The sequence below is a fragment of the Halictus rubicundus genome, unplaced genomic scaffold (assembly GCF_050948215.1).
Source record: "Halictus rubicundus isolate RS-2024b unplaced genomic scaffold, iyHalRubi1_principal scaffold0223, whole genome shotgun sequence".
Taxonomy (NCBI): Eukaryota; Metazoa; Arthropoda; class Insecta; order Hymenoptera; family Halictidae; genus Halictus; species Halictus rubicundus.
In genome coordinates this window covers 225,348-239,841 of record NW_027488764.1, presented here as the reverse complement: position 1 = coordinate 239,841, position 14,494 = coordinate 225,348, and the positions used below count along the sequence as shown (strand labels likewise).

At 40.8% G+C, this 14,494-nt stretch overlaps 1 protein-coding gene across 1 annotated transcript; it reads right to left on the bottom strand.

The window, feature by feature from the left end:
- Positions 1-3,716: 3,716 nt before the first annotated feature.
- LOC143364058 (uncharacterized) lies at positions 3,717-13,342 on the bottom strand. Its single transcript, XM_076804569.1, is given in 6 exon segments — positions 3,717-4,984; positions 5,680-6,439; positions 6,827-6,950; positions 7,428-7,742; positions 9,829-12,174; positions 12,716-13,342. Coding segments are annotated over 6 exon segments (5,097 nt in total). The 3' UTR covers positions 3,717-4,059.
- Positions 13,343-14,494: the final 1,152 nt, after the last annotated feature.

Here is a 14,494-nt window from a genome sequence, read left to right as displayed (position 1 = left end):
ATCTATGTGTAATGCTAGGATGATCCTCTTGTCCTCCTTCACGCTGTGAAAAATGCATGGATCTGCGCCTGTTGCAGTTAAATTGTATTTCTTCAAAAGACTTGTTAACTTCTGATTCCAGCATCTAGCTGCTTGTTTCAATCCGTATAAACTTTTAAACAGTTTGTAGACTTTTCCGGTTCTATCGGAAAAACCTTCCGGTTGAGTTATGTAAATTTCTTCTTCAAGTTCTCCATTGAGAAAAGCCGTTTTTACGTCGAACTGCCTGAGTGTTAAGCCTTCTCTGGCTGCTATGGCTATTAATAGTCTAATGGAGTCCATTTTTGCCACTGGACTGAATACTTCCCGGTAGTCGATTCCTTCTTTCTGATTGAAACCCTTAGCCACCAGTCTTGCTCTGTACTTCAGTGCATTTCCGTTTGCATCCTTCTTAATTTTGTAAACCCAGCGATTCCTAATTATGGTTTGCTTCTCTGGCTTTTTAACTAGCTCCCAGACTTTTTGTTTGTTCAAGGCTTCAATTTCTTCTCTCATCGCCTCTCTCCATTTATCAGCTTCACTGCTAGTTATGGCTTCTTTGTAGTTTGCTGGCTCGTCATTTTCTGCAATAAATATTTCTTCTATGTATATGAAATCATTGTACCTGTTTGGTTTTCTCAACAATCTCCTGTCTCTCAACCAACTCCCCTGTGCTGGTTGTTGATCTTCTTGTTCGCCATTAACTTCTTCTTCCCCGTCCTGGTTTTCTGCAGGCGGATCCTGGTCTTCATTATTTTCTGGTTCATTTTCCTCTTCTTCCCCTTGACTTTCATTGTCCTCTTCTTCCCCATGACTTCCATTGTCCTCTTCTTCCCCATGACTTTCATTGTCCTCTTCTTCCCCTTGATTTTCATTGTCTGGCTCGTTTTGAGTCTGAGGTAATTCCAACAGGATATAATCTGTCGGTATACTTTTCTTTATAGGTTCAGCTTTTCCACTGAAAAAGACATTCCTTACAACTTTAACCGTATCCTCCTCTGGGTTCCAGACCCTATATCCTTTGGTTAAGTCCTCATAACCTAGAAAACGGCCTACCTTGGCCTTTACATCTAATTTTTGTCTATGTTCCTTTGGTATGTGAACATAAACCACTTCGCCAAAAATATGGAAATTCTGTATGTGACGTTTGTTGCCATACCATAGTTCATATGGTGTTGCGTTTTTCACCGAGCTTGTACCTGTACGATTTAACACATGGACGATAGTGTTTATTGCTTCAGCCCAGAACCTTTTTTCGAAGCCTTTCGAATGAAGAAGCGTTCGAGCTGCTTCTACCAGTGTTCTGTTTTCTCTTTCGGCTGATCCATTCTGTTCAGGACAATAGGCAACTGTTTTTTGATGTTGAATACCATGTTCACTTATTAAGCTGTCTACTTTTTTGTTGACGAATTCCAATCCATTGTCGGTCCTAATATACTTAATCCCTTTGGTACAATGTTTTTCGGTTTTTTTAATAAAGTTCTCCATGCAGCCACACACATCTGATTTGGCTGCTATAAAATAAACTTGACGATAGTGAGAATAATCGTCCTTGAAGAGCAAAAAATACCTTGATCCTTTCATGGACTTTTCTTGGATTGGTCCACATAAGTCAGCATGTATTATTTCTCCTATGCGTTTAGTTTTTGACTGACTCTGCGGGAAGGGTAATCTTTGGCTTTTACCCATTGCACAAGCTTCACAGAATGTTTCACTTTTACTTTCCTTGACTTTTATACCATGCTGTTTCAGGATTTCCTTTGTTCTGGTAAAGTTTTGGTGTACGAACTTCTCGTGCCAGCTTGTCAACGTATCTGTTTCTGCTGCTGTGGCTGTTGTCATGAGTTGTGTTTCGTCTGACCTGTGTTGAATTTTTGGATTAACAACTTTGAATTTCATGACGAATAGCGAATTCTCACGTTCTCCTACTGCAACAACCCTATTTCATTTAAGAAATTGACAACAATTTTTGTCCGACACAGACCTTATCCCTTTATCGAGAGTTACTCCCAATGAAAAAAGGTTGTACTTGAGTTTTGGTACATATAGCACATTTGTTAGATGGTTTTCTGTCCAGGTTTTTCCATCAAAAGCTAGCACATTAATATTGCCTCGACCACACGCTTCTAGGTACGTTCCATCTCCAATGCGAACATAAATTTTTTCTTTAGTGATTCATATGATGCGTACCATTCCTTGTTGTGCGTCATGTGTTCAGATGCGCCTGAATCTAAGTACCATGTATCTACAATTTTACCTCTACGCTGCAAAGATACTAGAGCTTCACTTATTAAGCCATCTCCGTGCACTGCTTCTCTTCTTTCTTTGTTGCTTGCGAATTTGTTTCGACACTCTCGTGCCCAATGACCTGGCTTATTACATATATTGCACTTGCCTGGTTTCCAAGTACCTCGTTTACCTCGGTTTTGGTACTGATTCCCTGACTCACCTCGGTTATACTTAGTTTTTGAGGTTAGAGCGTTACCGCTGTCACCTTCTCTTTGGTTAAGCCTAAACTCTTCTATTGTGAGCCTAGCAATAAGATTGGTTTTTGTGCGCTCTACAGTTGGCGCTCTTCAGCATCTGGTGCTGTTTCTGCCGCGGGTTGTATGAGAACCTTGACTCCTGAGACTATTTCCCATGCTCTCTGGGCCTTAAGAATTACGCTAACTTGGAACTTCCAAACGTTCCAGTTCTCCACACCCTTCAATTTCTTTATAGTTAACCCCTCTTTTGAACTGTCGCCTTCCATCGTGTTCGTTTTTCTGGCTGACGAAGTTATACTTTCACCTTTTGCACGTGGGCCGGAGAAAATTAACCTCTTTGCACTTTCAACACGTGGGTTTTTTTTTTTTATTACTTCCTTAAATCTTTTTACTACGCTTTCTTTTTCCAGTCTCCTGGGCCCATAACCTGTTGTTATGATTGTTGCGGAAATAAAGCGTCAAGGAATAATTGTATAAACAGTTTTAATAATAAAGAAAGAGAGAAAGGTTTTACAAAACGTGCGTTGAGCATGAACAAAAAAGACAACAGAAAGCACACCCAAGCCGGTGTTGTTCAGTAGGCATGCCAACCCAAAGGAAAGACCAGTAACACGAGGTTGGCACCTCTCAATGCCGGGTTTCGTATGCCCAGTGAACCCCGTGATAATACTTCAACAGAGATATTAGCGAAAAACTGCAGAGGTAATGTGATAACAAGTCCTGCGTATATCTACGCGCCCGTGGCAATGTATGTGTTAGCATGTGTTGGTCGGCTGAATTGGGCTCATGAGGCAGGAATCAGTTTCACGAAACGCTTGTACATTTACGGGTTTGACGACATGGCAACAGTGAGGCGAAGGATGATATGTGGCAACCATGTCTAGTCGCAAGCTTTCTCTCTCAATTTTCGTTTCTCTCTTCTGCTACTACTCAAGTCGGCATTGCATATATTCTTTTTTACCGATATCTCGTAGACGCGACGTAGTTCCACAAAAAAATTTTAACCATTCCACAATGAGTTTTCCCTACTGACAGTTCGAGGACCGTTCGAGAATTGGCGTGACAGTCAAGGTCAAATTCCTGCCGGCCCCCTTAACTCCCTTGCTCTTTCTAGTTTTCCTTCAAGAACCACAGAGATTAAACTGTAGTTTACATCCTGATTACCTAGCATAACTACTTGCCCTCCAGATTATAACATTTTCCTTATATTGATATAATCATAAATAGATGATATATTATCCACAGTATATAATATAAGTCAAACTAGTTTAAACATAATATTTTTACTATCTTGCAATGTTTTAGTTTCTGTAATAAATTCGGGTGTTTATATACACTCTCCTTTAACGCAATAAATATGTCTAATAGAATCAAATGGTAAACTTGTAGCTGTGATATGAAGTATAAAGTAGCCCATATACCAAAATTTGTGCTTTTTTCTATATCTACTTTTCCTTAATTTGACTCTATGGCTTGCTAAAACTCAGATATTGTAACTGATTTAAGTGTAATATAACATTAACTTAGGTTATGTATAAATATTTCATAGTATTATTCAAAGTTTCAAACTTTTAACTCCACTTTCTATGTTAACGTCTTTTAAATTTTGATCTGGCTCCTTCAACATTTTTAACAATTTACTCGCAACATTCTTATGTCCATTAGCTATAGCAACTTGCAATAATGTATTCCCTTGATTATTACGGGCTCTCGTTACAGCTAAAAATTCATCTTGCTTTACTACCCTTAACTTGTTGATAATTTCAACATTACCTTTTTTTGTATCTTCAAACAATTCTTCAACTAATTTCAGGAAATTAGCAACTTTCTGATCTTTGGAAAGATTAATAGGTATTTTGCCTTCCTTATTCTCAATGATGTAAGTTGCACCATGTTTTAATAAAGATTTTACAACTTCTAAGAAGCCATTTTTAGCCGCAACATGAAGTGATGTAGTACCACCAGAAGTTGTTCTAGCATTAATAAAGTCATTTAATTTATCACGACTGATATGTTGTAACAGAACCTCAACAATTTCTTTGTAACCTTTGGAAGTAGCAGTATGTAATGGTGTATTGCCTTTATTAGTAACTTGAGTGACATCAGCTCCGTTTTTTAGTAAGATGTTCACAATACCCATCTGCCCATTGCTAACGGCATAATGTAATGGTGTTCTTCCATCAATATCTTTATCACTGGCATCAGCTCCATTTTTTAATAAAAGCTGAACAGCTTGTATATCACCTTTACTAGCAGCAATGTTGATATCTTTCTGCAGATACTGGAGAACCTCTGATGCTTCGCTACCCTGAAGCTTAAATCTAGAATTAATTATCTCTATCTTTTTTAAAATATCTAAAACAGTCGGATGACTTGGTCCAAAAACAGCTTTTCTTTGATCAAAACTTTCTCTGTAGACTTTAAGTGCGCTGATCCATTTGCCTTGAGCAAAAAGTACATTTGCTATGTTGTTGAGTATTCAAGGTTTCTGGGTGATTTTGTTGTAAAGCTTTTTTCTGGATATTGAAAACCTCTTGAAAAGCTTTCAAGGCCTCATGATATTTATTTTGTTGGAAGAGTACCCCAGCAATGCTATATAAAGTTCTCAAGCTATCAGCATTATTAATACCTAAAATTATTTTCTTCTTTTCAAAAACCTCTTTATAGATTTTTAAGGACTCTTCGTATTTACCTTGGTTAACTAGTACCATTGCTATATTATTTTTGGCACTCACAGTGGCTAGATTATGTGTACCTAGTGTTTCTTTCCTCTTTTCAAAAACTGCCCTATTGATATTTAACGCTTCTTCATATTTTCCCTGTCTATCTAATACTAATGCCATGTGAAACTGAGTGTTTAAGGTATCTGAATGATTTGACCCTAATATTTCCTTTTGTCTCTGATAGACTTCTTGATAAATATTAAAAGCTTTTTCATCTTTCCCCTGTCTATGCAGCACTAAAGCGATTGTACTTCTTGTACTTAAAGTGTCCTTATCATTTAAACCCAGCATTTCTTTTTGTTTCTGAAAAATCTCTTCAAGCATATTTAAAGCTTCTTGGTAAATTCCTTGCTTATATAGCACTTTGGCTATATATGTCTGAATATCTAAAGTACCAGGATTATCTGGTCCTAGTATTTCTTTTCTTCTTTCAAATGCGCTTCTGAAAATACTTAAGGCTCTTTGGATTCGAGAGCACTAAAGCTGCATCAATCTGAGCGGATACGCCACTTTGCGATATCTGCTTCAACTGCTCGACCTTTGAAAAGTTACTATGTACTGCAGCAACTACTAACGTTTTGTTCTCTTTGTTACGAGCACTCATCACTGCTTTTACTGTATCAATATCCTTTATCTTATTTAGGTCATTAATAACTTGAGCATTACCTTCTTTAACTTTTTTAAATGACTCACTAATTAATTTAAATAAGCTAGTTATATCTCTATCTACAGTGAAGTCTGATGGTGTTTTACCGCTGTCAGAAACAGCATTATATACTGCACCATGAGACAGTAAAGCTTTTACAATTTTTAAATGTGAGAACTTAGCAGCATAATGTATAGGAGTACATCTCTTGCTACTAACCACATTGGGATTGGCTTTATTCTGTAATAAAATCTTGACAACTCCGTCATAGCCTTTCCATGCAGCATAATGTAATGACATTCCACTATCAGCATTTCTTGCATTAATAAATGCTCCTGCTCTAATGTCATTTTCAACCTCTGAAGAGCTATTACGTTTTACAGACTCAAATAATTTTTCAGTTGATGCTAATAAATTGATAACATCTTTGTTGTTAGTCATTTCTATAGGTCTTCTATAAAGTTTGTCAACAGCATTATAAATTGCGCAATTTTTTAATAAAACTTCAATAACGTCTTTATAACCAAAGTTAGCAGCAATATGCATAGGGGTTAAGCCATTAGTAGCTCACAGCCATTAGTGAGACTTCACCTCTGGAAGGGGCGTCGGTGCCGGAGAAGGTGACGCGGGGAGAGCTTCAGTGTCGTGGAGGAGTGAATGGTGACGTTGATGACACACGCGGCACGTATATTTGCTCGGGCAATCCCGCACAAGATGCTTTAAACTCAAGCAATTTACGCACCTCGAGAAACGGTGAACGAGATCTCGTCGATCGCGAGGGCTACGTGCGTTAAATTTCGGACAGGAGCTGAGCATATGCGAGGCTCGACAGACGGGGCACGGAGGCTTTGAATTTTTGTCGGACTGCGACGCTGTGGCGACATGTACACGAGCTCGACCGGCGGAGGTTTGACTCGATGCGACGGGAAACGCAGAAGAGCTCGCTGGTGCACTGGGAGCGAATTCCTCGAGGGCGCGAACGCGAGAGTCGATGAATTTCGTGAGTGCATCGAACGTGGGAGGCTCTACATCGTCACCCGTCTTGATCTTCCACGCTTTGCGAGTCGGCGCGTCCAACTTTTGCGACACGATATGTACCAGGAAATCGTTCCAGAGATCGGCAGGTGCCCGCCCGAGATTTTTGAGTGAAGCAACAATTACAGAAACTCGGTCGCGTAGATTTTGGAGATCGGACGCGGATTCACGAGACAGCGCTGGCAAGTCAAGCATCGACGTCAGATGTGAGCTAATGAGGCGCCGAGGGTTTTCGTAACGCGCGGTTAACGCCTTCCACGCGATATCGAAGTTATCGGCAGTTACCGGGAGATTTCCGAGGCATTCGAGGGCACGGCCCGTGAGCGACGACATGAGATAGTGGAGACGCGTGACATCCGCGAGCGATTTATTCGCTATAATGAGCGCGGTGAAGCGATCGCGGAACGCCTCCCATGCCTCATAACGGCCGTCGAATTCCGGCAAATGGATGCTCGGAAGGAGCGGAGCGGCGGACGTGGGACTCGCTTGTCCGTCGGAAGTATGTTCAAGCTGACTTACAGAAGTGCTGGGGAGCTCGTCGAGTTTTGCTTGCATGGAGGCCAGAGGGTCGAGGTACGTTTCCTCCGTCGTCGAGAAAGGGTCGTCGGAGAAGTACGGGTGTGCAGCCTTTGCGTCCGGTGAGGTGGAGGCGAGGAGTCGAGCGTGCCCGGCCTCGAACCGCGTCCAGTTGGCCTTCAGATGAGCCATCCTCGTCATTAGTGTCGAGCGAGTCCACTTCGCTTTCCCCAATTTGTTGAAGTTGACGAGCGCGCGCTCGATCGCGCGCTGCGTCAACAGCTGAACTTCGATCGCGTCTTCCATGATGCACGATCTCTCCTTCGTTTCTCACGGACCACGTGGATTATTCGCGATCCGGCTCGAAGGACCAGAATGTTTCGGCGTCGACCGACGGTCGGAGCAGCCTGCTGCCGGGACCACTCAGATTTGAGCGCGCAAACGAATCCACGGGATGGGTCAATGAGAGGTTGAGACAGAGAGAGAGAGAGAGAGAGAGAGAGAGAGCGAGGATTAAAGGTGGAACTGCACTTTTAATATGGTACTCGCAATTACAATGCGCCGTGAGAAGCGCGAGCCGGCGGACGAGCGGAGATCTTGGCGCGAGCAAACTTCTGCCGTCGGATCGCGGAACGGAGATCTTGGACGCCACGAAGCACGTGCCGTCGCGAGGCGGAAATCTTCGACGCGGACGACGGAGATCTTGGCGCGAAGCAGAAGGCTCGGAACGCGGCGCGAAAGAGCGCGAGAAAAATACAAACGAGTATTTTGTGAGCGCGAGAGATCAGCGAACGGGCGCGAGAACTAGTACAGTACTATTCGAATATACCTTGACGACTGACGAAAGTTACAAGAGCGATGCGAGAGGCGAACATGAAGAGAGCGAGAAGGCACGCACAGGTGCCTTAAATAACAAGGACCATCGAATGTGGAGCACCGTGATTGGTGCTCCCGAATCGGATAATCCTTGTTTGTCTCGATTTGAAGGATTCAAGCGTTGAAATTCGGTCAATGAGAGCGACACGCGTTCTTGCCGCGTGTTGACATACGAGACAAAAACCGTATGAAACAGCGGTCGCCCGCCAAGACAATAGCCGCCGAATTCCAACGCTTGAATCCTGAACAAATATCCTTTATCTTATTTAGGTCATTAATAACTTGAGCATTACCTTCTTTAACTTTTTTAAATGACTCACTAATTAATTTAAATAAGCTAGTTATATCTCTTGTAACCGTTTTATTCTGCTTCTTCGCGTTCCTGCCGTGTCTTTCCACGCGCAGGCTGTCGCCTCCACACGAAGAAGGCACGTGAGAGAAATCGTATCGATGTTGAGCTTCCGATAGATAGATAGGGACGGTTACAACCCTAGTAAGACAAGGTTCGTGCCTCCAGGCACTGGAAGACGGAGAGGTTCAAACTAACTTTGAATCATTTGGAGACGATGTTGGAGGTAGAAGTAAGATATATTCTGTTATTTTTTATATGTACAGTAATCGCAATCTTTATATGTACGGTAATCGCAATACGACGGTTGCGAGATCAATGCTGTTCGCAATTCGCGCCTATTCGATCGTGACTTCGTAGAATCGTGCCTTCGCATAGGCAGTCGCCCGAGCCCTATCCTGGCTCCACGTCTGGGTCCTTTTCTGATACTCTAATCGTATTACCGTATCGCGAATTTCCCGGACGAACGTGAGCCGTCGTAGCATACGAGCACTCGCTGCTGACGCAGGAAAAGTGCCCGAATGACGACACGTACAAGGCGTCGGTCAGACACCCGACCCTGAGGATCGCCTCCGTCGTCACTAGTCAGTGGGTTCGGAGACTATCCGGTATCGGTGGAAAGACCTTAACCGTACTTACTTTGATTACCGTATCGCGAATTTCCCGAACGAACTTGAGAATTAACTTCCTTTTGTGAAGAGTACGACTCGAGACCGATGCTGTTTCCCTCGTCTCGTTGGAGTTATTATTCGATTAATCGCTACGGCCGATGATTGCCGCTCGTAGAACTTTATGGACCCGTGTCGTGCGGTTTATACGACACTTCCTCAGTTTGAGGATATCACGAGACGAAGGAACGCAGTCGGTTTGACTGTATCGCCCCTGAGTCGGTTTGACTCGCTCGCTGCGTACCGAACAGCCCGAAATTCCCGAACCCGAACAAGCTCGCGCCCAGACGTAGAGTGGCCTAATTCTGTCGCGCATCGACCTCATTCGATCCGTATCGCGTGGGGATCGATGCGCGCGCACGCTAATTAGTGGGGGATCCTGCGATCCTTCCTTAAGAGAAGGATGACAGGACGACCAGGGACGTCGTGGTGGGGGTCCGCGTTGCTCATGCGACACGTCGCCCGATCGATACATATCGACATGTAATCGATACGGTTACACTCTATCTACAGTGAAGTCTGATGGTGTTTTACCGCTGTCAGAAACAGCATTATATACTGCACCATGAGACAGTAAAGCTTTTACAATTTTTAAATGTGAGAACTTAGCAGCATAATGTATAGGAGTACATCTCTTGCTACTAACCACATTGGGATTGGCTTTATTCTGTAATAAAATCTTGACAACTCCGTCATAGCCTTTCCATGCAGCATAATGTAATGACATTCCACTATCAGCATTTCTTGCATTAATAAATGCTCCTGCTCTAATGTCATTTTCAACCTCTGAAGAGCTATTACGTTTTACAGACTCAAATAATTTTTCAGTTGATGCTAATAAATTGATAACATCTTTGTTGTTAGTCATTTCTATAGGTCTTCTATAAAGTTTGTCAACAGCATTATAAATTGCGCAATTTTTTAATAAAACTTCAATAACGTCTTTATAACCAAAGTTAGCAGCAATATGCATAGGGGTTAAGCCATTAGTATCTTTAGCATTAACGTCAGCACCTTGTGCTATCAAGTATTTTACAACTTCTAGCTGACCTTTCATTGCAGCATAGTGCAGTACTGTCTGGTTAGCTGTACCAATCTCATTAACACTTAACCCCTTGCTACGGAAAAACTTTACAGTGTCTTTGTACCCTTCTCTGGCTGCAATATGTATAGGCTTTGATCCAGAGGCATTTTTAACATTAATATTAGCCCTTTCATCTACTAGACATTTTACCATTTCTAAATTACTTTCTTGTGAAGCAATGTGTAGTATCGTCCAATCATCGTTGCCTTTAGCGTTCATATCTACTTTTTTATATTGCAGTAACATTTTCACCACTTGCAAATGACCATGTGCAACTGCTAATTCTAAAGGTGTTCTGCTCTTATTGTCCTTAACAGTAACTTTTGCTCCATTACTTAATAGGACTTCAACAACATTAACATGGCCCTGTCCTGCAGCTATATGTAGTGGAGTACCTTCAAAATTTACAACGTTAACGTTAGCCCTGCTTGCTATCAAAATTTCAGCAACTTCTTCATGGCCTTCTTGTGCCGCAAGATATAATGGTGTTGTACTATCAATAGTTATAGCATCAACATTGGCTCCCCTTGCTATCAGAGCATTTACTATCTCCTTGTGGCCTCTTTTAGCAGCCAAATGTAATGGTGTAGCATCTTCAGGACCTTTCATATTAATACGGGCCTTGTTTTTTAGCAAAATCTCTATAATATCCCTATAACCATAGAGCACTGCTACTGCTAAAGGTTACCCACTTTCTGCATTAACACTAGCTCCATTTTCTATAAGAACTTCAACGATCTCCTTGTGGTTATGCTTAATAGCAGATAGCAATGGTGTTAGGTTGTTACTCTTAACATTAACATTGGCTCTATTTGCTACAAGAATCCCAACGATTTCCTTATGACCTCCTTCCACAGCTACATGTAATGGTGTACTACCTGCAACATCTTCCACATTAACTTTGGCTTCATTTTTTATTAAAAGGTTCACAATATCTTTGTGACCCCCTACAATAGCCGCATGTAAAGGTGTAATACCATAATTAGCACTAGTATTGACTTCAGCTTTACTTTTAATTAGAAAAGCAATAGCGTCTTTATGTCCACTTAGAGCAGCTACATGCAATGGCGTCATGCCATCATTAGATCTAGCATCAACTTCAGCTTTATTTTTTATTAGAAAAGCAATAGCGTCTTTATGTCCACTTAGAGCAGCTACATGCAATGGCGTCATGCCATCATTAGATCTAGCATCAACTTCAGCTTTATTTTTTATTAGAAGATCAATAATATCTTTGCTACCATTTATTGCAGCTGCATGTAGTGGTGTACTACCCTTAATGTCTTGAGCTCTAACTTCAGCTTTATTTCTTATTAGGAGTTCAATAATATCTTTGTGACCTTTCCGAACAGCTACATGTAATGGTGTTAGATTATTATTGGCTTTATCATTGATTTCTACTCCATTTTTTATTAAAAGCTCAGCAACTGCCTTATGACCACTCTCTGCTGCATAGTGTAATGGTGTAGCATCATTTTTATCTTTAGTGCGAATGTTAACACCATGCTCGAGAAGAGCAATAACTATTTTTAAGTAGCCACTCTGCACTGCAAAATGTAGTGGGGTTATACCTTTCACAGTGGCAATATTAGCATTTGCCTTATTTGTCAGTAAAGCCTTAACAATTTTCTCATGTCCATCTTTTGCTGTGTAGTGCAAAGGTGTGTTATTATAGGTTTTGTCAACAACATTAACATTAGCTGCATGCTTCAATAAAATATTAGCTATCTTTTCATGACCGTTTTCTATTGCATAGTGTAATGGTGTACAATAGGCATGTGCGGGCCGCCCGATATTCGGGTTCGGTTCGGGTCGCAGAAAGTCGGGCGGACTCGATTCGGGCGCGCGATACTTCATGACACATCGGGCTACCCGAGAGTTTCGGGCGGCCCGAGCGTTTCGGGCGGCCCGTGCATTTCGGGCTACCCGAGAGTTTCGGGCTGCCCGCTCGACTTCGTCGGGCGGGTTTGGGATGAATCGGACAAGTTCGAGCGAGCGAGTTATCACAATACCTGAGATTCAACTCTGCGTTCTTATGAAATACATAATGATAATAATTCGTAATTTTTAATATACTTGGCTTTTTTATAATTACCGTAGGTATAATTGGCAAACATATGCGTAATCTTTATTTGTATTAAATTTTGAAATAATGCACGTTACACGTGAAAAATTTAAGAGACAATATTTCTGGCATTCTGACGAATTTGTTCCTCCGAATAAACTTGCATATCCATCGATAATATCATCAAAATATCCTTACTTATTACTAATTATTAGATAATTGTTAGATAATTAATATGATAATTATTACATTTTCTGAAATAAGTTTTTTAGCGTTCAAGATAACTGCTATCGAGGGATCAGATAACAATACATCAACTAAGGTATTATCGTGTGCTAAGTGATTACGCAAACATTTTCCAGTTAATAAAGGATTGTTCTCATCTAAAAAAAGTAGATTGTTTTCTAGATGCTTCTCTGATCTACCTAAGATTGACATTATGTCCAGAACAAGCGTTTCTACTACTGCTTGCAACTTTTTATTCCTCTTGTAGGAAGAGAGCTTTTCAATTAACTTGCCACTTAATGCGTTATTCCTCAAAATACTTTTCAGTTCAGATAACTTCAGTTCGAGCTGTTTATTATATTTTCCTTCTGTTATATTATAAGCTTTCCTTTGTTTATGTATAGGAATAAACGAACCTTTCTCATTTAACTTGTCTCTTAATTCCTCGATCCATTTAAGGTCACCTGTTCCAACTTCAGCAATGTAAAAAATCTCACAAGTTAATCTATTTACTTCATTAAGGTTGTCATCCTTTATTCTTGACCTAGCACAATGAGAAATTCCCATTGATAGTTTGGCAATTTCTTTAAGATTGTGAGACTCTATTTGGGAAGAAATATTCTCTAGTGTTTTATTAGCAAAGAATTTCATTACTCTAATAACATTATGGTCAATATTATTGTTGTTGAAACCAACAACTAAGCTCTTTAATGACGTAAACCCCATATTATAATCAGTTCCCATATTTTTTGATTTAGTTTTTCCAAAATTGATTATGTTATCAATTTTATTAAACAGCTCCTTTTCATAATTCGTCTTGTCAGTTATATTATTGCTTAATTCTTTAATGAGTTTTTCAAGCTTATCATGTTCCATCAGTTTAAAACTCTCTGTAATCGTTTCATCTACTTCAAAGTTACTAAATATTCTAACAACTTCTTTTATCTCGTCAAAGCTTTCACTCCCGGTAATTTTTTTTAGCAATATTCTGATCATTTTAATCTTGTTGTTGTAAATGTAGTATATAGCACCAGCAGTCGGTAACCGATATGTATTGGTTGACGCGTGTCGAGAGGGCGCGGACCTCCCGACACGCCAGGACCGATCGTATGAATCGGCAGTTCAAATAAAGACGCACCAAAGCCAACACGTGTACGAAATCTTTAGAACCTCTTTAGAACCCTTAGCCTTCCTGATTACGGTCACTACAGTTTTCAGAAGTGGGATTGGATTCGGGTGTCTTTATATAATTTTGTGGAATTATTTTACGTACTTTAGTATTTAGTATTTACGTGATACGATGGAAAGTTTGCGGCAAATTCCCGGACTAGACGAAAGGATTACGAAGGCGTCAGTGAAAACGATAAAAGCTTTTCATAAATTTGTGTTCGGTGAAGTGGGTGATCGACGAAATCGAATGCGTTTAAGAGACTTCAAAGGTTTTCCAGAACCCGAAGAATCCGTACAAGCAGAAGCCAAGGTATCGTGGGCAGAGAAGGAGCTGGAGTTGGGTGATCTAGTTGCTATTTGTCACGTGCTAAAAATTAGTTACAACGGGACATCCAAGGAAATTGCACAACGTATTTATGGGTGCCTCGCAAATTTCGATTTATTGTGTGGAAGTGACCCGGAAGAGGAGTCAGACGAAGAAGAGGAAAGCGTATTCCATGAGGTAGAAAATCGTGCGATTGCATCAAAATTTACTTTGAGCTTTCGTGACGTCGAAGATTCTGTTAGGCTGTTCGATGGTGGTGATGACTATTTAGTGGAGAATTGGATTGCTGAGTTCGAAGACAATGCCAC